Source organism: Miniopterus natalensis, chromosome 9 (assembly GCF_054644295.1).
Source record: "Miniopterus natalensis isolate mMinNat1 chromosome 9, mMinNat1.hap1, whole genome shotgun sequence".
Taxonomy (NCBI): domain Eukaryota; kingdom Metazoa; phylum Chordata; class Mammalia; order Chiroptera; family Miniopteridae; genus Miniopterus; species Miniopterus natalensis.
The window spans coordinates 59,109,496-59,135,299 of record NC_142089.1 but is presented as its reverse complement, the minus strand read 5'-3'; the positions used below and the strand labels follow the sequence as shown (position 1 = coordinate 59,135,299).

The following is a 25,804-nucleotide window of genomic DNA, read 5'->3' as shown; positions in this document are numbered from 1 at the left end:
TACTAGTCTGAATAGTAGTTACTTCTGGGGAGGAAGAAGAGGACAATGTTAAGATAGGGGCAAGAAGGCGGCTTTTGGGGCACTCATAATACTCTGTGTCTTGGTCTGAGGGTTGGAGACATGAACAGGCTTAATCTGTGAAAACCTTTATTTGTGTATTCCTCCATATGAATGGTATGTGCAGTTTTAAAATTGGTGCGTTTTCAACACTTAACAATCTGATAGTCTGCTGAAAAAGACAGATATATATTCAAGGAGGTGGGGGAAACACTAAACAGTAACTTTATTCTCAAGTGCACTAAAAATTTGTTTCTCTCTCTAAAAGATTTTTTAAAATAACAACGGACAAAAGAGTGACTTTTAAATGCTAAAAAAAGAAAGCTGAAAGTAAAACATTGCTTAATTAGCTTTGTTATACCTGGATTCCAGGGCTGTAAATTACACAAATACAAGTAGAACCACATTTTCTAAAATAACAGTAAACAAAGGAGAAAGTCAGGTACTACATACCAAATTATTATCAAAATGTCTTTTGGGCCTAAGATTCTTGAAACTAGTAAAAGTGTTAGTAATAGAAATCTCTTGCCATTAATCTGTACAGATCATTAAAATATAAAAACAATTTATAAAACACATCAGAATTTTATTGCTTGAAGAATACAGCATATGAAATCACAAGAATGTCCAAATGCAAAGTCACTAGGCTTCAAACATATAATACATTATCAGATGCAGTAAAATATTAATTAACCTGAACTCTGCATCAGAAAAAAAAAAAGGTGTGGAAAAATATCTAAGTTGTTTACTTAAGAAACATATACACTTAAAATAGCAAGTATAAGGATGTTACAGTACAAATTAGAAAAGCCAACACTTATTAACTTATTGTGTCTTAGACTAGACTACCTTTGGTACTGAAACTTAAAAACCAATCCCTTCTATCTTGGCCAAAGCACGTCATAGATACAATATCAACTTAAAACATTCAGCAAAATTAACCTTTCTATGGCAGGGGGGAAGTGTATTTAATAAATGTATAACAATATTTCACTTTTTCTAAACTGCAAAATATGATTAAGAAATCTAACACTTGTAAACTTTACTTATTTAGCTCTCCAATTAAAATTGAAATCCTGGCAGCCACAAACAAATTATCCTTGGGCTTGGTGAATATAGAAATTTAAATGACTTGACAACTGACAAAGGAATTTAGATTACTTCATACTATCTTAAGTGGTTTTTCCATTCTGTTTCCAAAATACAAACAAGATGCCATTTCTTCAACACACTGGATTTCTATAAAAATCACTACCATACTTATATTTATTAGAATCAAATTAAAGCTTCCTCCCTTTTAATGAGCAGGTTGAAACTATATTTTATGTTTCATATAGGGCTAATTAGTTATGACATGCTTTTTAAAACAAAACAAATCAATTTTTAAAGCTATCACTCTATGATGGAGACAATGATGTCATTTCAAAAGGAAGCATTGGACACTGTAGGCCATCTAGTCAAGAAAATGTAAGAGTAATGCTAAAAACAAACAATAAGTAAACTTAAACTATAAGTTAAATTACAAAAAAATCCCTCTTTTACAGCAAGCATGCTCATTAACTTTCATTTCTTTCCCCCAGCAAAGGTCTGAATATTCATCAACCCCAGTTAAACCAATAGAACCTAAGCAATTGTTTCACAAATTCCAATAAACATGGATGGACTAAGCAAGTAATACTATTGACAATTATTGGAGTGAAATAGTAAGAATCATGACAGACCTCAAAATTGGGCAGTCTTTGAAATGTAAGTGTAGCTCAAGATGAATTATGCCATAATAAAACAGTAGGTTTTACCTCTACATAAAACAAAAACAAAATGAAAAACATAACCCATATACAACTACTATGGAACATACCCTCACCCCTTCCTAGTTTTTGAATGTCTTGTTTTGAAATTCTTTCAAACAAGTATATTTATCTGAGCATATACATATATATATTTATTGCTGTATATATACTCATTTTAAAAGACAAAAAAACCCAGATACTACAGAACTGAACTCTGTATTCTTTTATCAATCTGATCTAATGCCTACTGCATTACATAGCACCCCCTCCCCCAATAATTTAAGTCCCAATTTTTAGTTTAGTTAAAAGGGCAGAGGAAATGAAGATTTAGAGTTTCTGTATAAATGTCACTGTATTTTTATAAACGTGAAGTTTTCTGTAACACTGTTTATTGATCAATAAAGGACTCACTGCTATCTAAAATCTCATAAACACCATTAAAAATTCAAAATTGATATTATACTGAACCTTAAATTTTCAATAGTTCAAAGAGACAGTTTTCACATGAATAGCACACAACAGATGAAAATCAATAGCAGACATCCCTAGGGTACCAGTGGCAAGTCCACCAAGATGCATACAAAATTACAGATAAGCATTTCGTTCACTGTTTTCTTGTGCAGGAGAAAACATATATAGAGGAAATAGAACCTCAGCTGGTGAATTTCAGATATCATCATCATCTTCTTCATCCTGAGAAGATCCTGCCTGGTTAGATGCACTGGCTGAGGCAGCAGCAAGCTGCGCTTGTTGGGCAGCTTGCTGCATTTGAAGCCATTCCTGCTGGGCCAGTTCCGCTTGTTGCTGTCTAGCCTAAACACCAAAAACATAAAAACAAATAATTTTTTAAAAGCCCACAACATACACACTTTGGTTAATTGCAGAATTAGTCATTATCAAGTTTGGGTATTTCCCAACCACTAAAACTGGTGTACATCTGGAGAACAGGAACTCTATCCAAGATTGATTCTCTTATAGATTGTACCCCCTTTTATGTCACATAACTTATGACCTCTGGTTCAACTGAAGAAGCTGAAAAAGTTGACAGAAAAATCACAATATTATCTTTTTGGTTCCTATATCCTTGTTTCTTTTTTCCTTTTGTTTCACTTGATTCTTCTGTCCTCTCAACTTACAATTTTGATGCAAACATTTTTCAATCTACAAATTTTTTTTTGTAGTTTAAAAGCTCTCTACCACAGTACCCCTAACTCTTAGGGGAAAGTACTATACATGAAATGCAAGAGCTATCTTGATATTTCTTTTGAGTTTCTATCACAGCTAGTGATAGATACATCTCTGTATATATGCACCTCTTTTTCTATCCCTCTCCTTCCTCTATAAATACACCTATAAATACATACACACACATGTGTACACACAAACACACACACAACCTTCCTATATACGCATTAGTGAAAAGACACTTACCAAGAACTGAATTTAAATGGGATAATTAAAATCCATTCATTTGACATATCTATCTTCTATAAAAACCACAGGATTTTAGAAACCAAGATGTATACATATGCAATACATGCACTGTGGCAACAGGCTAATACATACACTGTTGCAACTAAGGCTCCTTCCCAATTTAATTTCATCCATTAGCAGAAAAACCACATGAAGAAGGGAAAAAAAGAAATCTGTTCTTGAAGATCATGTAATTTCCCATTAAACGCTAGGGAACAATGTTGCTCCTCCCTCTCTGACTTTTCTCACAATTGTTCCTTAAGCCTGGCTCGTACCCTTCCTATGCAAGGCCAATTCCCAGTCATCATTTAAAACACAAATCAGTTGTTCTTTCTTGACCCTTCTAGTTCATATTTGGTGCTCCATTTCATATGCCATAATTCTCTCTGCATTTCCATACTTTGTTCTCTAATTATCTGAGTATATATCTGTTTTCTTCCCTAGGCTTGAGAATAGAGACTGTTTTCATGTTCATTATTGGATTACCAATACATAGGCCCCCAGTATTTTCTGAGTGAATGTTTTGTGGGAAAACAGTGATGCTCAGCATAACCTCTACACTCCTAAGTTTAATCTGTCATGAGTTTATTATACAAACATTTCTAGAGGAGATTTCTAATCAGGTCATTATTAAAAAATCATTTAATTGTTGCCAGTTAAGTCCAAATTCCTCAGCCTGTAGTTCAAGGTCCTCCAAATTACTGCCTGCCCGATCTCTCTCTCTAATCTTTTTTTGTAACATGTACCTTGTGCTCAAAAAATAAACCACCTAGAATATAAAATGTTTCCCAAACATACACCATCCCTCACATTTTTACTACCTTTACTCATGCTGATACTCATTCTATTGAAATTTCCTGATTTTTACCTACTAAAATTCTACTCTTTCTTCAAGTCAAACAGAAATACTATTTTTCCACTAAGTGTTTTCCTGATTCCTCTCAGTATCGTTCAGGATCTAATCAGGAGATTGAAGTAACACTAGTTAGGAAAATAGAAAAAAATGTAATATGAAGGGTTGTTAATCAAGTATAAAATTGGTAACTAGGTAAGTCAGGCAAGAAAAAAACACTAGGTATCATGCATGTAGGCAACAACAGAGAGCAGCCACCAATCCTAAAATGGGGGGAACAAGGGAAAAGGCTGGAATTTTTAAAACTTAGAAGCTTAGAGGAGCAACCCATGGAACTGAAATTCAGACCTCTGAAGCAGTGGCACTGATTGACTTGTACTAGAATCTCTGAGCTTGGAGGAGGGCCCCAAAGTTTGAGATTCACATCCTTGAGGAAGGAGATAAAAATTCAGGCTGGTTCTGTAAGTATCAGAGAAACTGCAAACTAGATTCAATTCCTGCTACAGGAAAAAACTGATGCAGGTAAGATGAAGCAGCATTGCTAGGTTGCTTAAAGGAACCAGAAATAAACAGGAAGTAAAGAAAGAAGCCCAAGTGCTGCCTCCTCCTCCAGCCTGGCAACCTCCATCGAGAGCCCCCTACAGACAGAGTTTAGCAGTAATCAGCTAGAAAAGCGGAAATGTGGTTTGCAAAGCACCAGGCCCTGTCACAAAGTGGAGCATGGAAAGGCTGAGACAACTGCTTAGTAACTGACACAGTCCCGTGCCACCAAAATTGAAAATGATGCCCCTGTACTTAGGATCTCTTCCTATCTTCCTCATGAGAGTGGTCATCCTCATATTAGCTGTAAGTGTACCTATATTATACCCCCCTATAAAAACCTTTTTGTTTAGGAAATTACAAACAAAGTATTCTAATAACTACTTTCCCCATTTTGATAGAGAAATATGGAAAACAGTTATTCTAGCCTGGCTGGGCGTGCCTCAGCGGTTGAGCATCGGCCTAGGATCCAGGAGATCGGGGTTCGATTCTTGGTCAGGGAACATGCCCCGGTTGAGGGCTTGATCCCGTCAGGGGCGTGCAGGAGGCAGCTGATCAATGACGACTCTCTCATCCCTGATGTATCTTTCTCTCCCTCTCCCTTCCTCTCTCTGAAATCAATAAAGACATGTTTTAAAAAATAAATTTAAAAAAATATAAAAGATGAAGTACAATGAAAGTGATGAAAAAGATACTATTACCAGTTCCTTTCAGATGTAGGACTTCAGTACTTTGTGCTCTAGGCAAGAAGTACTAGGCAGCTGCTAAAGTTTTACCTCTACTAATTCACTCACTAGAGCAAAGAATCTTCACCTACAGATCAGGGAAAGAAAAAAGGTGATAAGGAAGGGAAATAAAAAGCAGATGACAAGGAGAGGGAATGAAGACACATTTGGCAGGCAGTCAATTATTTCTTTCATTCACCTTTTTGTCCTAGAAAGGATAAAACATGTTCCACTTAAAAATTACAAAATAAATTAAGTAAACAAAATGGTGGCTAGAGCATCAGCTTGGTGGTGTAGAAAGAGCACAGGTTTTGGAGTCAGAAGATATGAGTTTGAATTGAGATTCTAATACTTTCTAACTGTATGAACTTACTTGTTTTATTTGTTTAATTCAATCCTTCCTAGTAAACTAAGCTTTGTAGTGATAGAAACTATGTCTCACTTGTATACTGGTGTAGGCCTAGCACCTAGCCCTATGTCTGCTACATAGTGAGGACTTTAGGAAGTATCTGCAGAACAAATGAATGAATAATCTCATGCAAGTTTCTCCATCTCCGAGTCTGCTCCTTAATGTACAAATGGATATAATAAAATTTACATTATACATAAAAACTCTGCAAAGTATGTAAAGTATCTAGTAGAGTATGTTTTTCCTTTCATCAAATATTTAATTTGGCACCCTCTAGGTGATTTGCAATAGTAAAGCATCAATAAAGGATACCCACTAATGTGTGTGGGGTTTTTTAATTCTCACCTGAGGATATGGTTTTATTGATTCCAGAGTGAGAGGAAAGAGGAGAGAGAGAGAAACACTGATTGGTTGCCTTCCATAGTCATACCACAACTTAGGTGTGCCCTGACAGAGAATTGAACCCGCCACCTTTTCGTGTACAAGATGATGCTCCAGCCAACTAAACCACCTGGCTTGGGCTAATGGTTTTTTTAAATCATTGCTCCTTCTTTGTTACCTTATATTCCTATGGATTATAATACTATTTGCATGTGTTCATGCCTGCCTCAAAGGCCCATGCTCTTTAGTACTTACAGATTTTACCATGTACACTCATAGGTTATCTCATAGGTTGTTCAGAGGATTACATAAAATAGAGTTAAATTACTTGGCAACATGACTAACACATGGTTAGAACTCAATAAATGTTAGTAAGCTTTTATTTTCTTATTAGTTTAAAGGTAATCTGGTGTCTAGTGTCTGATAACACTTAAAATTCAAATGCTTTTGATATAAACCGAATTTGTTGTTATCACTGCAAAGAGATCAGCTACGGTACTAATCCGGAATAGATAACCTACAATGACACTTCCTAGTTCTAATGGTAACTACAGTAACTGGTAAAAACCTTAATTCTATTCAACCCAAAACTGCCTTACAGTTTCAAATGAGAGGCTAGATCTTAGTAGGGGGGGAAAGTCTCATCTTCCCCCCCCTTTTAAAAAATATATCTGTATTGATTTCAGAGAGAGGAAAAGAGAGGGAGAGAGAGAGATAGAAACATCAATGATGAGAGAGTCATTGATCGGCTGCCTCCTGCAGGCCCCCGACTGGGGATTGAGCCCGCAACCAGGGCATGTGCCCTGACCGGGAATTGAACCCCGATCACCTGGATCCTAGGTCGATGCTCAATCCCTGAGCCATGCCTGGCCGGGCTCCTTTTTTTTTTTTTTTTTTTTTTTAATCCTCACCTGAGGATATTTTTTCCATTGCTTTTCAGAGAGAGTGGAAGGGGGAGAGAGAGGGAGGAGAGGGAGAGGGAGAGAGAGAGATATCGATGTGAGAGACACACATTGACTGGTTGCCTCCTACTTGTACCCCAACCAGGGCCTGGGATCAAGCCTGCCTGGGACCAAGCCTATAATTGAGGTACATGCCCTTGGCCAGAATTCGTCAGTCCGAGAGCCGATGCTCTCTTTATCCACTGAGCCACACTGGCTAGGGCTCTCCTCTTTTTTTTAAAAAAAATAGGGGATATTAGTACTTGGGTACTAATCCTTCACAGACTGGGTATTAGAACAGTACCAAAAAGGAAAGAAATTTTTTTCCCTTTATCTGCTCCACTAGTCCTTCAAAAAATTTTACGATTAGAATGTTTTAAGGGTATATTAAAACTAATTAAGGTACAAAGTAGATGTTAATCAGATTTTCCTTATATGCCACTCAAATTTTGATGGACTATTTTCTCACCAGCCCATCATTTTAAATCTTAAGAATGTTTAGGTATACTTTTCAAGCTTTTAAAACAGCCATTCTGTCTGAAAAAAAATCAAAGTAAAATCTCAGTATTTATTTGGAGTCATTCTCCTTAGAAAACAGGTTGCTACAAATATTTACTTTTACAGGAATAACTGGCCAAATCGAGTCAAACTGGCCATCTTTACTACACATCAGGCTCTATGATCAAATAATCGAAAGAAGTATGATGATTTAGAAAATTATTTCATAAACCCGTCTGATTTCTATTAGCAAACAGGGTAGGATTCAGATGAAAATAATTTAAAATGCATTACTTACTTTTGCAAATAATTCCTGTTGCTGTCTCAATAACTCTTCTTCAGGAATGCCAAGGTTTTCCAAACGAGAACTGGCCTTTCTTCTTTTTAATGCTACAGTCTTGCATTCTTGTAAAACTTCTTTTACTTCAGTGATGTAAGAGCCAAAGCCCAAACTTTCTAGGGCTGGGGAAATGAAAATATGAAAGAATGATAGAACACAGCTTTTACTCTACACATGGAACTTTAAGTTTCTGTTTTGGAGGAGGAGGTGATTGTTTTATAATAATGCTACCTATTTTTTAGTTGCACAGCAATTACCTGGATGGCTATGACAAAATATTTTATCAACCTCCTTAATATTAGATTGCAAATTAGTTGAAACTTAAGAAACATTTCTGGGCACAGGCCTTCCCTTTTCCCTTTCTTTCTAAGTTTTAAAAAACTAAAGCATTTCCTGTGAGAAAAAAAAGCCCAATGTAAGAACATGTGGTTTTAGTAAGAAAACATTTTTTCTATGCCACTCATAGTTAATCAACACCATTAAGTCAGTCACTTTCTGAAAGAATACCAAAAAAGCAAATATTTGAAATATATTCGTTAACATATTTTGTGCCATTTGGCTTAGAAAAAGTCAGCTTTGGTAACACATGCTCTAAATTTCAGTAGGATTGAATGAAAAAATAGGTAAATTTTTTTTGTCCAATATACCAACAAGAATTACTTTTAGCAAAGACACTCAAACTGCCAAGTTTAAGAAATACTGGTGGAAATAACTTATGAAATTCAGCATTTATATCCAGCCAACAAATTTCCCTTGAAAAGAAAACTTAACAGGAAGCACTATGAAAATATTTCAAGTGGTGTGGCAGAAAAACTGGGATAAAAAACAATTATAAGGATAGACGAAGCATTAACAAAACATTCTTTTTTCCACATTTTGAAATAAAATTTTACAAGAAAATGCACTCTCTAAACACTTTCTGTAATCCAGAAAAACAAGGCATAAAATTTCCTTTTGGCTCATAGTATTTAAAATCATATTGTATAGTTCTACATGCTGACTAAAGCACTAAAGGTGTATTTTTTCTGAGCCAATGATGAAACAGAGGTAGTGAAAAACACAATAAATCAACTTAATTTAGTTCATCAGTTCTTGCAGTCTTTTAACAATGATGATGAGCCAGGCTACCCTCAATAGATTCCTAAATTCCACCTTCAGGGGTTTGCTCTTCAGGGAGAACACCAGATACACCTTTACAAATCCACATCCCCATGTAGGCTGGGGTTTTAAGATATTTTAAATGATTTCAACTTTAATGACTTCAAATGTTAAACTAATTTCATCAATCTTCTTTAGAAATAGTCCGATGCCAAAAAGCAGAGTACTATTACTTGAATTTTAATTAAGGTAAATTGCTGTCCCTACCTTGCCACCCAAAAAACTTCAGTAACCATTACTTTGAGTTCTGTACATCAAATGAACTGCTGTATAATTCTTGATCTCAAGAAGCTTGGGGTATAGTGTAAAATTAAGTGAAAACTAGGCAGCTTGAGTTTTTCACCTGAATGGACTGAATATTTTTTAAGTGTCAATGCTAGATGCCAACATTTTTATCTTTATCTTTTTTAAAGGCACAAGTAGAGTTAATATATTTTCAATAATATTAGCTGGAGACAAAACCAAAGGAAACCAAGTGAATGGTTTATGATTTCCTGACGCATTCTAAAGAACATCTTGCTTCCTTAGCCCTACGCCAAAGTCCTCCAGGATCTAGCCCCACCAACCTCTCCAGCTTTACGTTTGTGATTAAATCCCTGCATACTTCTACTAAATCTGACTGCTCAGTGTTTCCCAGCGGGCACCAGTTTCCCACATTCATTGTGATGGTAATACATTCAAGGCCCAGATAAAACACCATCTTCAAATTAAGCTTGCCTGATCCTCCTAGACAGAAGTAATCTTCCCTTTTGAAACCAGATAGACGTAGAATTTGAAACTTGGTTGTCACTGCATTTGTATTGTATAACCTTGGATACGTTGCTTAACATCTCCAAGCTTCAGTTTTCCATCTCTAAAATGAGAATAGCATTTATTCCACAATATCTTCCTACAACCAACAGCAGTACAATATCTTCCTACAACCAGCAGCAGTATAATGGTTAAGCATGTAGGCCCTAAGTCTGCCAGGGACTGACCCCCAGCTCCACCTTATACTCGCTGTGTCACCCGACATAAGTTCCTTCACCTCTACCCTTAAAATAAGAATAGCAGTACCTACATCTCATCAGATCAGACGGCTGTGAAGAATAAATGAATTAATATAAAGAGCTCAGAACAGAGGTTGGCCCATAGGAGCAAAATAAAATATTCACTATTATATTTGTATTAATTAGTTCTAGGGTTGTAGGAATCAACCAAGTAATTAATCTAAGGGACTTAACACAGTCTCTAGAGTAGCTTAACTGACTTAAACTATGTATTATTCATCTTTATTTTTTCTCTTACATTTAAAAAAAGTACCCTGATACAGGACCTAAATAAACATACAGTTATGCATTATCACACCTAAATTCAAGTTGAACAAGTGTATTTATAATATAAAATATTAAATTTACAAAATTAACAAATCAACACAATGGAGAGATACCCCTTTGAAATATCATGAATTACCAGACTAGACATTAAAAAAAAATTCATTCCAAACTACCTTTAACCATGGAGGGTTTGGGTTAAAAATTAACAAAAACAACTCACCTTTAAAAACATCTAAGGTTGAGAACACTGCTTAAAAAAAATTTGCAAGTAAAGCCAAGGTTAATATTTAATATTTATTATTCAATGAGCTGCTATATACAAATATTGTACTCACAATAAAATGGTTTAACAGGAACAGCCAGAAGTTTAAATTCAAAAACTGAATTGACTTTAATCCAAATTTTAAATACATTTTGGCTAACAGATTAATAACTGGAAACAGTATCTTCTAAACAGGGAGATATTTTATATCATTTCTTACCATGTAATAGTAACCATTCCCATTTTACACAAAGTAGAATCCTAAAGGATAAGAGAAATGGCTCCTAAGAAGGGTCACTGTTTATGGTTATGTAGGCTGTTCAGTGTACAACAGTACTATATCTAGGAAGGCCATTCATACTGTAAACATCATAGATTTGTATGTTTGTAAAATAGTGTTATAATTTATACGTTAAATCTGTGCTGCTTCTGGCAGATGGTGATAAAGGTTTTTTAAGGAAGGAGTGTCTTTTTCTAATACGTACAATGGGACTTTATGGAATGTTAATGGCCTGGCTCTAAGGATCTCAGAGTAAAATCCAAAAAATAAAAATAATTTTTTAAAACTTTATGAGTACAACACATACATCCCTTGTTCCTCAGAGGTCTGGCTGCTACCTCCTGCCACTTATCTTAAAACTATACCCAGAAAAGTACATGATATATTAGGGGAAAATAAACATTTAGCACACTTTTCAATTTGAAAGACAGATGTTAACAAGATACCCACTCAGGAAAAAAAGTAAAAACTTCCGCCAGCAATAATATTTGTAATAAAGGCTTATCTTATTTCAATCTTGAAAAGTTTCATTTTAATAAAAATTTGTTTGAATTACTTTATACTTCACAACATAATACATGTTTTTCACTAAAAAAATATAACATTCTCTAATTTCTGTATTTTATTTTGTTTGTATGTTGGGGGAAGGAGTGTGTGTGTGATACAGTTCACTTAAAATACATTAAAAGGATGTAGCCAAAGTGACTTTTTGGCTCATTAGCCTGGTGAGGTTTCTGAAGACCCTTAAGAAACACATCCTCTATGGTATCACCACCCCTTGAAATCTGGGACAATGAGAGACTGATGGCAGAGCAGGAATCAAATGTAATTCATCTTTATATACTTAGCAGCATCTAGCACAGTGTCAAGTACATAGTAGTATTCAAAAGTAATTGTTGGGTGGCAAAAGAAAAACAATATATCAAGTTTAAGAAAAACAACAAAATCCTAACTTGAAAAAGTACTGATTATGTGATAAATTGTGCAACGCAAATTACATGTTCTCTCTTTGGGAAAAAAAATATCAGTATGGATGACTATTTATGCAATACAGTATTATTCTCATTATTATTACGACTTCTCTGCTATTACTCAGATCCTCTGATTTCAAAACTACTTCACATCCACTTTCCAAAATAGACTGTGGTTTAGGCTTTAGAACAAAGCTACTCAAAGTGTGGTCTGTAGACTTGTGCCAGAATTGCTTGTGATAAGTATGGAAAATCAAAGTAAGCATTTAAGAAACTTCATAGCAAAGCTGTAACTATATGAGGTGATGGATGTGTTAACTAACCTTATTGTGGTAATCATTTCACAATATATACATATACCAAATCATTACATTGTACAATTTAAACATATACAATGTTACAGTCAATTATATCTCAATAAAGGGGATAAAAAGAATCTTTATAGCAATTTGACAGAGTAATTTTACCTCTATTGACTCTAACAACAAAAAATAAACTTTTATTTACACCTTTTTTTCTTATTTTTCTAGAGACTAGATTTTTTAAAAGGCAATCAACATAAGATACCTTGGAGCAACTCAATTGTTGAAGAAGCAAATCCTCTAAGACTTTTTCGAACTTTCACTACTTTCAGTTGCTATTCTCATAAATGTGAAAAAAATGTAGCATGAGATTAAAAATGCAGAAAGAAAATAATATCACTTAAAATATTCTTACACTTTGGCTTTACAAAAATATTCTTACACTTTGGCTTTACAAAAGGCATCATGATGTAAGGTTAAACATAACAGATTTTCAGCTTTATATTTTAATCAGAAACACTACATGAATTTTTAAAATTATTATTTATTGTAGCATATTTAATGTAAGATTCTCAACCCTGACTAATTCTCAATAATTGCAAGTTATACCTGAAACCATTAAGTATTATTTATACATAAGCAGGGAAACTTTTAACAGATTTGCCTAAGGTAAAAGACTTTCCAGGGTAGAACTTGCAGCTCTTGACTCTCAATGTCAATTCTTTCCATAATGTAACAGAACATGTTAGAACTCACTGAAGAATGTGTTCATTGAAACCAGCAATGGAATATGAGGAACACTTTAGAACTCCCTCTATTTGTGTATCTGTGCTCTTCAATACCAAGTCTACTTTCTTAAACTCAAAATAAGCAAGACATTTAGAAAAAATATTTTTAATTTAACTTTATAGTTATAGTACTTTAAGTTATAGTATTTCACAGATTTACTGGCAATAAAATTGCTTCAACTTTAACTTGAATCTTACAGAACTGACTCAAATGCTTGATTTGCTCTGACATGGTAAAGCAAAGTGGCAACTGAACAAGTGAAATGTCCTGAAGCAAAGTCTAGTTCATTAAACTTATTACTTAAATCTCTATAATACTTTAAAATGTACATTATTATTCCACTTGGATATATCCTACATTCCTAAATAATTAATGCTGACAGAAAGTAAAAAAATGTTTTGTCTACCATGATTTACTTAGCTTTCAGAGTTAGTCTGTAAAAACATGCTTTAAATACCTAAAATATACACACATTAAACATTTCTTTAAAAAAAATTCAACCAGTCAAGACCAAAAAAAAAAATCTTTAAAATGATTAATATGAAACTAACATGAGATTATAAATGTATAAAATCTATTCCCCTAACTAGGGAGAAACTTGGGCAAAAAATGGTAGGCCCTTATCCACTAAACAATGTCAATCTTACAAGGAAAAAAAAAAAGGTAAATTTGTAAGACTATAACAGGTCCATACATGATTTTTTAAAAATTAATACATTATACTCAGCACACAAAGGAAAATGCTTTCACTGGAACTTTCTGACTTACACAGTAAACTGAATTTATCATACTCCAAAGTTGAGGCATTTAACATACTCCTTGCTACAGCTGCACTTGTATTCCATCATGTCAATCAGAAATCTAAATATATCCTAGAAAGGAATAAACTCTACCCAAGAAGACAGATTGTAATGTGTTATAATTTTTGGAGCGATCCTCACGTCTGTGTTGTAAACATGTGTTTAGGCAGATCCTTTAGAATTTTTTGCAATTTTCATTAGAAAGGCAATGTTGATAAAAGACCCTTTTTCTCTTTTATGAGTTGTAAAAGGAAATTATAGCTATCTATGTTGGATAATCTTGTGAAGACTTATGACAACAGTCACACATACAATGTAAAAATAGAAATAAAGGAGGAAAAATAGACAATTTGGGCCTTCCTTTTACTTGCCAGGATATTCAGCACACCAAACAAGTAGAAAAAAATAGTAGCGTAAAAATCAAATATGCTTTTTCCTAGGGATTTGTTTTCTCCTTATGTACTGAAATCGAAATGGTGAAGTATATTTTAAATCTACCTTCCACACACATCATTAAGAACCAGAAGTGAATCACTTAACCCTTTTGTCAATATTGACAGTAAAATATTGGACACGGGGAATATAAGCAGATGTGTTCTCTACTTCAGAATAACAGGAAAGTCACCCTTTAAAAAGTAAAATTATAAAAATAAAATGGCATCCCTGGCCAGTTTTGCTCAGTGGTTAGAGCATCAGCGGGCACACTGAAGGGTCCTGGGTTCGATTTTTGTCAAGGGCACGGGTACCTCAGTTGCAGGCTCCATCCCAGCCCTGGTCAGGGCACGTGCCGGAGGCAACCAATAGATGTGTCTCTCACATCAGTGTTTCTCTCTCTTGGTCTCTCTCCCTCCCTTCCACTCTCTCTAAAAAAAATCAATGGGGAAAAAAAAGTAGTCCTCAGATGAGGATTAACAAACAAACAAAAAATAAAAATAAAATGTCAGCCAGCCACTTTGCCTTCCAAAATGATTAAAATTCACCATGACTTTTTTCTGACTTCAAAAGCAATCAAGAAATTGACAAAATTTTAATTGGATTATTATAAGAGGCATGTTATCACCTCAAATTGAATGGAGCTTTTGCATAAGAGTATATGCAAGTGCTTCCCAAAACGTGCCCAGTAAATGTCTCTCTGCCCCTGAAATCACCGGACGATGGTCTCCCAGATCCCTACTACTTTCCACTTTGAGAGAGAAGAAACTGTTGAAACTTTCAGAAGTGCTGTTCAATAAAAGCTTAAGTGTATGCATCCAAACAGCAACGGCAGCAGGAAAGAACAGGGAAGTGTTCCAGGAAAAAGCATCTCTTACAATCTATTCATACAAGCTTTAAAATTTTATCTCCCTAAATCAAAGGAAGCTACACAGAAGGAAAACTTAAGTAAGAAAGGAGGGGCAAAAAAGAAGATTCACCCTTTTCTGACAGGACGGAACTGGGGTGCTTTGGTAACTTCTTGATGAACGGCGGGACCACTGAACCATTTTTAAAGCAGGAAATACACTCTTTATTCAACACCAATAAACTTCACAACGTTGGACACATTCGTGTTAAGAGGTATGTGTTTTTTTCTCTCACGTGTTTAGGAAACTCAACTCTTCCTCTACACTTGGTGAAGAGCTCGGTGGGGAAGGGGTGCCGTCTGCACTCACGCCTGAAGCTCCTGTCTGAATTCTAATTTCCCAAGGGAGCACTTCTGGGTGCCTTTCTCCGCCGTCACCACACACGTTTCCACTTTCGGCAGGCGACTGGCTCCTCAGCTGTCCTGTGCGCTCCCACGTCCGGGGGGCGAAGCTCTCGCCGCTCGGGCTTACCTGGCTGTATGCAAATTGAGACGGCGACGGCTAACGCTTTACCTTCGGGGACGCTGGCTGACCTAAATGCGTGCAATCCTTAACTCGTCCTCGCCGGGTGAGAAACCACCACGCGAATACCACCTAGAGGACTCGCTCGGGCGCCGGCCGCCTGCGAGCCCGCGCGGCTGCCTCGTCCCCCAGCACTGACCCGCGAGGGGAACCGGGGCTTTGACGGGCACGGGTCGCGCGACCCTCATTTTAAACAAAATCCCACACGTAACTCTTACCTTGTATGACGTGCTCTGGAGAGATGGTCTTCTTTTCCGACTTGTTGCAAATCTCGTTGGCTTCAGAAGATATAAGGTGAATGAATTCAGTGCAGCAGTTCACCACCAGCTCCCGGGCATCGTTGGCCACCCGGACATTGGGGAGAGTCTCTTTGATCATCTTATTGATGGCAGCTCTGGGTATCGTCAGATCATCATCGTTGCCGGAGGAGGAAGCCATCGTATCTTCCTCTCTCGCGCGCGCCCCGACCGACTTTTAGAAACTCCCCAGTTCTGGTCCACTACTCCACAAAGATTTTTCAAAAGGCCGCGCTCGGAGCGATCCCGGGGCGCTATGAGAAGAGGGTGCAGAAAATGAAGGGGGGAGCTGGCACTACAGGGCTGGGAGCACCCGTGTGTGAGATTTAGGGCGAGGTTGAGAGGAAAATCGGGGGGGGGGGGGCTGAGGATTCTGGGGGCAGCACTGCCCAAGTCGGGAAAGGAAAGCCAGGTGGTCCGGAATCTGAGCACCGGGGAACCACCTCAGTGTATCCTCAGAGAGGAGGGCGCTGTCGCCTAACAGGTCCCCGACGGCGCCGGAGCACAGGCGAGGTCCAGGGACGCGGGCCCCGCGGCGGTACCGGGCGGACACACCGCGGGCTTGGCTCTAACGAGCCGGAGCCCCCGCCGCCGCCGCCGCCGCCAGCAGCCGTTGCCGCCGCCTCGGCCAAACCATCCTTCAGACACCCACGCCGCCGCCTCACAACATGTCGGCCGCGGCCGCTGCTGGAACCCGAGAGGGCGCCTGGGAGCGAACACGGACAGAGTCGGGCACAAGGGAAACGGCGCTGGAGGCCGCCGTGGCCGTTTAGCCCGAACGCTGATCGTGGAAGCCGAAACCGCGGCAACGGTGGTCTCTCAAAAGGCCAGAGAAGACGGCTCGCTGGAAGCCTCTCCCGGCACCCTTTGCGCTACCGGAAGCCTCACCTCCCCCATGTCCCCCTCCCTTCCCGACCGAGTTCCGGGAGCGACCGCCGCCCTTCCCCCACCGGCGCCGGCGGGAACCGCCCCTCCCTGCGGCCTCCACTTCCTCCCGCTGCGGTCCGGGCGCGCGCCCCGGGATTCAGCGCCTTCCTGGGGCCGTAGCCGGACGAGCGCGCCTCGCGGGACCGGAGAGCCCCCGAGCCCCCGCTGGCTCTGCGGCTGCCCCGCCAGACTGCGCACGGCCAGGTGGGGGGTGGGGAAGGGTCGCCCCCACCAGCTGAGGCTTCAGACCTTCTCGCAGACACGCTTTGGGACAAAGGGGCGCCGTTAAGGAACTCTCTCTGCCGTCCCTCAGAGCCGGAGGGGAACGAGGCTGGGCGCGGAGCGGGTTACGGGGAAAGCAGGAGCCACGTGTCCGCCGGTGTCTGCACCGTCCGCAGGAAGCGCTTCTGAGGGTACCTGGTAGACGCTGTTGGGATCAAAGCTCTCAGTGGTCCTCCACACAGTTTCATTTTATGGGAAACAAAACATGCAGAGCAGTGACTTGCCCTCCCAGTCACTACTAATGGCTAAACCGGAAACTGGAAATACGACCCAACGTCCTGGAAATGATGCTTAGCGTACAGTGAGCCTCACTGAGGGCTTCCAACTTGGCCATTTTTCGTGGTGTGTTGCGCGTTGGCTTCTGGAGAGGTGGGGAAAAATAGGTGAAAGTTCTAAGCAGTCCTGAATTTTGCTTCTGCCCAGGGTGACTAGTAATATCAACGTGTGTTAAGTTCTTCACAAAAAATGCATTATTTTTTTAAAATTAAGTTTGTCACTGTCATTTGCAGGAAGAGTCTATGTTATAAATAGTGGGGTGTTGCAATTTCTAAAAAGTAAACCAGGTACCATTTAAATCAGTTTTGGCACTTTAATTAGATACATTGTTCCTGATACATTGGACAGCAACTGGCTTGTCTGAAGTGTTTTCTTAAACCATTTTAAGACCCTAGCCCAGCTGGTGTGGCTCAGCAGTTGAGCATGGACCCATGAACCTGGAGGTCACGGTTCAGTTCCCAGTCTGGGCACATGCCATGCAGAAGGCAGCCAATCGATGATTCTCTCTTATCATTGATGTTTTTCTCTCCCTCTCCCTTCCTTTCTCTCTGAAGTAAATAAGAACATGTTTAAAAATAAACAAAAAGACCCTAGATTTGGCACCTCCAGGAGACCTGGTTACCCTGGTTTTTTTTTTCATTTAGCATTTTCTCAAGTACACTCTCGGGTTCTTTAATTTCCAAAGTGCAGACGCTCGTTCTTCAATGCTACTAAGTTTCACCAAACCAAAAATTTTTTGATAAAACAGTATTTTAGCCCAGCCAGCGTGGCTCAACCACCGGTGAACCAGATCACGTTTAGATTTCCGGTCAGGGCACATACCCTGGTTGTGGGCTCCATCCCCAGTAGGGGGCATGCATGAGGCAGCCCATCAATAACACACTGTCATCACTGATGTTTTATCTCTCACTCCCTCTCCCTTCCTCTTTCTGAAATCAATTTAAAAAAACAACTTATTAAAAATATATGTATTTTAAATTTTTCTTCAAACTAGAAATGCCCAGGTTTTTGGCAAAATTTACAATAATGTATAACATTTGTAATTTGAAGCTTAACATTAAAAAAAGCAAATAATACTATCTTTTGTGCTCATTTGTCATTGCTGGCACACCAATTGCTAGTTGGTGATAATAGAAATCTTAAAAAATAACATTATATACTTCTTTTGTGATTAGCACTGTGATAAATACTTTTACTTAAGTACTTAAGTGTTATCTCATTTAATCCTCAGAGCACCCTTATTTGATAGATACTGTTTTAATCTCCATTTTACAGATAAGAAAAGGGAAGCTGGGAGAAGCTAAGTAACTTCCCTAAAGTCAATATAGCAGTCAAGATAGTCTGGATTACATTGCAAGAACAAATAATGCCCAAATCTCAAAAGGTTTCTTGTTCATTTTATGGGTTCATGCTGAGTCAGCAAGAAGACATATCACACAGTAATCACTAAAGAATGCATTGGAACTGTGGGAAGAAGTAGTGAAGGTGCCTTGAAATACAGGCTTTTGACGGAGAGAAAGGAAGAAAATATTTATGTTCAAAGTAGTAACATAAAGTTGTGGAACAGTGAGGAGATGGCCTTAACCAAAGTAAAGCATTTGTGTTTACAGTAGTGAGAGAGGAGTAAAAGAGAGCCAAATACCTAAGGAGCAGAAGTCATGAAGAAATAGAAGATGAGAAATAGAGGAAGAGAAGAGAGAATTCAGTCAGTTTTAACAAGAGCAACAGAAGCAAGGTGAGAAGCTTTAGGCCTCAAAAAATCATGTCAAAGAAGCTCAACAAAATTGGATCACTAGAGTTTGGTGTATTCTGCTTTTGAAGGAGACAGTAGGCAACCATGAAAGTCTCCTGTGCTTCTTTACTTCCTGTGCATCTTCATAATACTCTTCTAAAATTCCCGTTTTTTGTTTTACACAACTTGAAAGAGCCCAACTCATTTAAGGGCTTCGGCTTCAGATCTGGGTTTGATCCCCACTCTGCCATTTAACTAACTTGGGCAGGGTATTTAAGCTGTGTCCTGTTTTTCTCTTGTATAAAGTAAGGATGGGAATACCTCTTCACAGGGGTGTTTTAAAGCTCAAATGGCATAATGTATACAAAGTAGCCCAGAATTTAAATGCTAAATAAATAGTAGTAATTGTTTAAAAATAATTGTTATTACACTAATGATTGTTACTCCTAGGAATGGAATAAAGGGATTGGGAAAAAAGGTGATTCCAAGAACTATTTCACAGAAAGAATTGGAGGAGCCTGATCATTTGGATCCCAGATAGTGAAGGACACAGACTAGTCAAATACAATGATAAGATTTTTATTCTCAGAAAATGGGATTAGGGAATAGGATAGTGTCAAAAACAGCAAAATGGAAAGGGGGCAGTTTAGAGGAGAAGAGCTTGCTTTTGCAGGTTTGAGTTTGAGGCAACAGTAGGCATTTAAGAAAGCACTTGCACAGGCAATAAAAAGAGAAGACAGCATCTGGTTCTTACATTCATTGAACACCTGAGTGTCTCCTGTCCTAAGTATGTTATGGGAGAAATAAAGATAAACATAACATCCTTCTCATTTTCAAGGACCCTACAACCTGTTTGGAAGAATCACAATATAAACCAGAAGGAAATAAAATACTGTGATAAACATATAAGCTAAGAGTGTGCAGAGGAAGGGTTGATTCACACACCCACTGTGAAGTACAGAGGACTGTAGGGAGGATTCAACTTTTTAACTGAGCCTTAAAGATTGAGTAGAGCCCTGGTCGGGTAGATCAGTTGGTTAGAGTGTTGTCCTGATAGGCCAAAGTTGCCAGATCGGTCCCGGGTTAGGGCGCATACTAGAATCAACCAATGAATGTGTAAGTAGAACAACAAATCAATGTTTCTTTCTCCCTTCCTCTCTCTCCCTAAAATCAATTTTAAAAAGACTGAGTGGAATTTTATAGAGAATGAAAGAAAACGCAGCTGAAGAAGAAACACAAAGTACATTGCACGATATAGAAAAATCAAGTAGCCTAGTGTGGCTCTGCCTACAGGGTTTGTAAAGAGGCATAGCGGGATGGGCTGCAGGAAAAGTAAGGCCGAAGCTAAATTGGAGCCTATTATGAATTACATGCCTTGTTAGAAGTTTTGATGTTCACTATATCACTTAATTTCAGATAGCTGTACAAAGTGGGTGTTTTAACAAGTAGGACAACACTTTTAGAGAGGTTTACTAATTTGTTCAGTCTCACAGATAATAGTAATTAAGCTAGAATTTGAAACCAGGTTGCTGTTTAACTCTAAAGCTTAGGCTATTTTCAATACAACTATTTCTATATTTTTTAAAAAGTTATATTCATTTTAACATCTTAAAAATATAAAGCATTTTCACATGTATTTGATCTTTATTACTAGCATTAATCTCATTTTGTAGATGGGAAAATAAAAACGCAGCAAGGTTATTCAAGGTCACAGAGTGAGTAAATGGTAGGTTGAGAATGCAACCGAAGCTTTCTGACGCCAAAGGTTCAGGTCTTTCCAGCATCCTTTTGAAGAGTCTGGAGTCTCTTCTGTAGGCAATAGAAAGAGCCAGTGAATATTTTTGAGAAAGGAGATAACATAAATGCTTTAAAAGATTAGTCTGGGATAGCATGTGGGATGGACCACAATGGAGAGACACAAGACACTGGTTATTAGACTACTGCAAAAGCAAGTTGATAATGAGGAAGATCTAAATAAAGAGAGCTCGGTGATTATAAGATACAGGGAACAAATCAGAGGCATTTGAGAAAGAACATACAGGATTTCGCTCCTAATTGCATCTGTGGTGAGGTCAGAGAACTACAGAGCGCGAGTGTCCAGTTTGTTCATCCCCCCTCTCCAGGGCCAGCACAGCTCCAGGCACATGTTAGGCACTTAACAAATATTTGTTAACTCTGGAAGTGGGTGAGGACCTTTAAGGGTGGTAGAGTAAGAAAGAAGTCCCAAAGCAAAGAGCAAAAAGAAGAAAGTATTTCAGGGAATACTTGATAGGAACCAAGAAAGCAAAAGTATAGAGGAAACCGTGAGGGGAGAGTTGCAAGACTGAGAGATACCGCAGAGAGGCTTTGTTGGAAGGGATCAAACAGTGTCCTTGAAGTAAAAGAGCAATAGGAGAGAGCAGAAGTCAACGTGCAAACGTTGAGAGGAATGAAGGGAAGAGCTGGAGCCAAAGAACATAGAGTACACTTTCAAAAAGCTGGGTGGCAAAAAGGAAAGCAAGCCATGGAACAACAGTTTGAGGAAAAAACAGGGTCAAGAAAGAACTGCGAAGGCTAGAAGAAGACACATTAGTTCAAGGGAAAAGACGACACATGTAGTTCCAAGGGTGGGGGGGGTTGGTTGGGGGGAAAAAAGCAAAATAAGGGCTTAAGGAAATGAAGGTTGATGAGACTGAAAAAGCAGTCATCAGATCTGGGCATGCCTCACAGAGAGGAGAGGTTGAAGACAAGATTATAGGAGAGTGATTATAGACAGTGATTGCGAAAGGGGATGAGCAGGAGACTAAGACATCATTAGAGAATGACCACAGGCAAGGGCAAAGGGGTGAGCAGAGAAACAGAAAGAGAGTTGTATAAATTCACTGTCAAGTAAACCAATATGCTGACTGACAGTCTTTGAGAAAAGTAAGTAGCCCAAAGTGTCAAGTGTAGCAGAGTAGGAAGAATAGATGGTGTTCTCCAGTGATGTGTGAAAACCTTGGAATTCCTTATTTTATCTATTTAGTTAAAGCTGATGAATTTCCATGGGTGAACTTTGCAACTAGCTTGCAAATTTTAAGGTAAATAACAAATCCCTTTGTCTATAGGTAATAAACTTAAAATGTGATGTAAATAAAATTTCCTTTCAGATGATGCGAATTTTGAACCTAATTCAACCGTGCTAATTCAGTTTAAAAAGCATTTGAAGCAGATGGAACTAGGAAGCCAACTTCTGTAAATCCCATTTATTCATTTATACATGCTTTTATTCAACATATGCTTATTGGGTATGTAAAATATACTTTCTAGGTACTGGGGATATGGCAGTAAGCAAGAAAGACACCTTCCTGGATTTCGTACCTAAAGAAATAATGCCAAAGAAGGCGGAGGGGGGCGGGGGGGTAGGGGGTCAGGGAAGCTGTATTTTGTTACATTGCTGACAATAGGAAAAAATAAAAGTAATCTAACTAAAATAATAGAGAAATGGTTAATTATAGTATAACTGAAGAATTATTCAATGTAACTGAAGAACTATTATGTAGCCATTAAAATTATTATGTATGTCTATGGTACTTTTCCTCTCATATTAAAGAAAAATACAACATTGTTATTAGAACTATGTGAAAATACATATACACATGGGTAAAGGCTTATAGAAACATATAAAATAATTAACATAGGTGTGTTGGAAAAGAGAAGTTATTGGTGATTTTACTTTCTATTTTTCCTTAAAGATATTTAAATTTTTTTTTAAATCTAGTTTTTAAAATATCTTATACTAATATTAAGATGTTAGCAAGTAGTGAGAAATTTTATTTCTACTGATTTATAAATATATCTGTTCTTCACATTCACAGCAGGACTTGTTAAAGAAGTCACTGGATTTTACATCTTCTGTTTAGCTAGTAATGCTCTCAAGTTTGTGATCCCCAGGTGAAATCTAACTCACAGATATTGTACCAGTTATTTAAATATGTTTTATTGATTTTAGAAAGAGAGGAAGAGAGAGAAACACTGATGTGAGAGAGAAACATCTATCGGTTGCCTCCCGAAACCTGGGCATGTGCCCTGACTGGGAATCGACCCAGGAACCTTTAGGTGCAAGGGGTGATGCTCAATCAACTGAGTCACACTAGCCAGGGCTGTACCGTCATTTATTGCCACAAAAATGCTGCCTAACAAGCCACCCCAAAAATCAGTGGATTAAAACAACCATTTATTATTTCCTAGGAGTACAAGTGTTGTTAGTTGGGCAGCTCTTCTGGAATTAGCTGGGCTCACTCATTTTCTATGTCAGGTGTGGCTGGGTAAGTGGCTCTTCTAATTTTGGCTGGACCAGCTGGTCTGTCATTAGGTCTAGGAGGCCTTGGTTCTCTCCCATTGTCTCTCACATTCTTTCAGCAGGTCTGCCTGGCATGGTCTCATGATGAAGCAGAAACTGTTTACTCATTTACCCACTTACTTAATGGGCCCCCCATGTGCCAGGCACTGTTACAGGAACTAGAGAGATAAAGTTAAATTGGAAGTTTCCTCTTCCATTCAGGAGCTTGCCATCTAACGAGAGGGACAAGTGAGTAAACCAGGGACTACAGCCAGCGTGGAAAGTGCATGATCGTGGCATGACAGGCCCTGTGGGTACAGCGGAGGACCTTCCAAATCAAAACAGGTAAGCAGGGAGTGAGGATCTTAAGTGTTGCAGAGGAGGTGATCCTAGTGGAAGTTTTCAGGAAGAGGAGGAAGGGAATTTCATGCAGGGGAATAGCAAAAGCTCAGTGAGAGAATATCACGGTGAACTACAATATTTTGGTGGAGGAAAAGCAGCGTGTGAAGGAGTAATATGAGAGAAAACTATTCAGGGAAGTGTAGTAGTTAAGGTTCTGCTCATAGCAAATAACAATTCCAGCTAGTTAAGTTGACTTTACTAGAAGGATATTGGCGTATCTTACAGAAGTTTGGGAATTGTTGTAAAGCCAGAGAAATTCAGTAGTAGGAATCCATGAAATGTCCTCTTGGTGGGCTGTAAACAATGGCCATCTCTTTGTATCTCAATTCAAAATTTCTGTTTCCCAGGAGAGCAAGTCTGTCTGGCCGTTTGGGTCAGATTTCTACTCCCGCGTCACAGCCATGACTAGACTGCAAGGTAGAGGCGTGGATGTTTGTTGCTGTGCCACCCCTATGCGGGGAGGGTGGTGTCGCTGCGAGTTGTGTGGCTGGTCTAAGACATATCTGTTGTGTTTTATTATTTAGTTGCCTTTCCCCACATGTACATGACAAAAATGTTGCCCATTTGATCCAGCCTTTCTAGAACAAAAGCCCCTGCACCTGCCTCCAAGCCCAAAGGTACATCCAACTGCGGGGACATCTTGGGGTTACTGTTCTCCTAGTCCTGACCTCTGGGTGTCAAATGCCCATTCTTCTTCCAGTTCTGGCAGTCTCGTCTAGATGTGGTTCCTCATGGTCTCATGACCCAAGGACTCAATGGTAAGTAGAATTACTACCAGTACACTCTATAAATACTTGTTGGGGCCAGAGGCGGCAACGGTAGCTACAGGAAGAAAGGCAGGATAAGACAACAGTTATAGTTCTTATTTTAAAAGGGAAAAAAATAGGGTAAATTTTCGGTCTTCAGTCATTCCTGCAATATATGTACAAACTAGTCATTCTTGCTACTGTTAATGAGGCTCTAACTGGTAAATATGACTACCCAGTCCAACTCTCCTTGCTTGCAGCTAACATTACAGCTGACTGAGGACTTTGCCTGCTAGGGTGAGTTAAGCCTCCATTTCTAGAGACCTAAGCCCTTGGTGATCCTCAGCATGAATTGTGTCAAACTCAACAAAGGCAATACAGCAGATCAGAGAATGACTCTGAAGTTGAATGACTGGGAAACAGTCAATATTTGTTCAATAAATGGTCTCTGTTTTACAGGTGATGAAGCTGAAGCACAGAGAGTTTAGATTAACTCTTAAGAGACAGCCAGGGTTTAAAGCCGTGCTGTCTGGCTCCAAACAGCCCCCCTCTCTCGTTTGGCCACACCGCCTCTGCGCGGTTAGCCCGGGGGCTGAGTGTGGGCACTGGGCCCTCCACACCCGGGACTTGGTCATGTTTTAGCTTTTCAACTTTAACTGGCCTTGTGACCAAGAACAAATTACTCAGTTTTTCTGTTTCAGCCTTTTTATCTATACAGTGGAGATACCCTTTGTGTTAATTTGATAGATTTATAAGACGTTGGCTATTATTATTAATTCAGTAAAAACTTACCGAGTATATTGCGGTAGGCACTGCCTGTACAGTGGTTTACAAGACAGACATTATTTCTGTGCTCATGGATCTTTCCATAAAAAGGATCTGTACGGAGCCATAAAATGAAAATAGCATTGTGTGGTCCACACATCCTCCTCTCTCGCCTGAGTTTATGAACACCAAGACTGATATATGGGAACATAATGATTATGACAGATCAGAAAAGAAAACAAGCCTGGAACAAACAAAAGTAAAGGGAGCAAGACAAGGAACAGGAGTGGAATCAGGAAAACTTCCGAGAGAAAGAGTATCAGCTGGTTTT

The 25,804-nt window shown here is 38.6% G+C and overlaps 1 protein-coding gene across 1 annotated transcript; it reads right to left on the bottom strand.

The window, feature by feature from the left end:
- Nucleotides 1-622: 622 nt before the first annotated feature.
- DR1 (down-regulator of transcription 1) lies at nt 623-16,909 on the bottom strand. Its single transcript, XM_016197170.2, has 3 exons — nt 15,966-16,909; nt 7,966-8,129; nt 623-2,660 (listed from the first exon to the last, which is right to left on the bottom strand). The coding sequence occupies exons 1-3, from the start codon at nt 16,183-16,185 to the stop codon at nt 2,514-2,516; spliced, it is 531 nt and encodes a 176-aa protein (XP_016052656.1). The 5' UTR covers nt 16,186-16,909; the 3' UTR covers nt 623-2,513.
- Between the last annotated feature and the right edge of the window lie 8,895 nt (nt 16,910-25,804).

What these genes read in the sequence shown, in the direction of transcription:
- DR1 (XM_016197170.2), bottom strand. Translation starts at nt 16,185, where the DNA reads ATGGCTTCCTCCTCCGGCAACGATGATGATCTGACGATACCCAGAGCT. An exon ending in TCCAGAGCACGTCATACAAG is followed by an intron (nt 8,130 to 15,965) that starts GTAAGAGTTACG and finishes TCATTTCCCCAG; the next exon opens with CCCTAGAAAGTTTGGGCTTT. An exon ending in AACAGGAATTATTTGCAAAA is followed by an intron (nt 2,661 to 7,965) that starts GTAAGTAATGCA and finishes TTTGGTGTTTAG; the next exon opens with GCTAGACAGCAACAAGCGGA.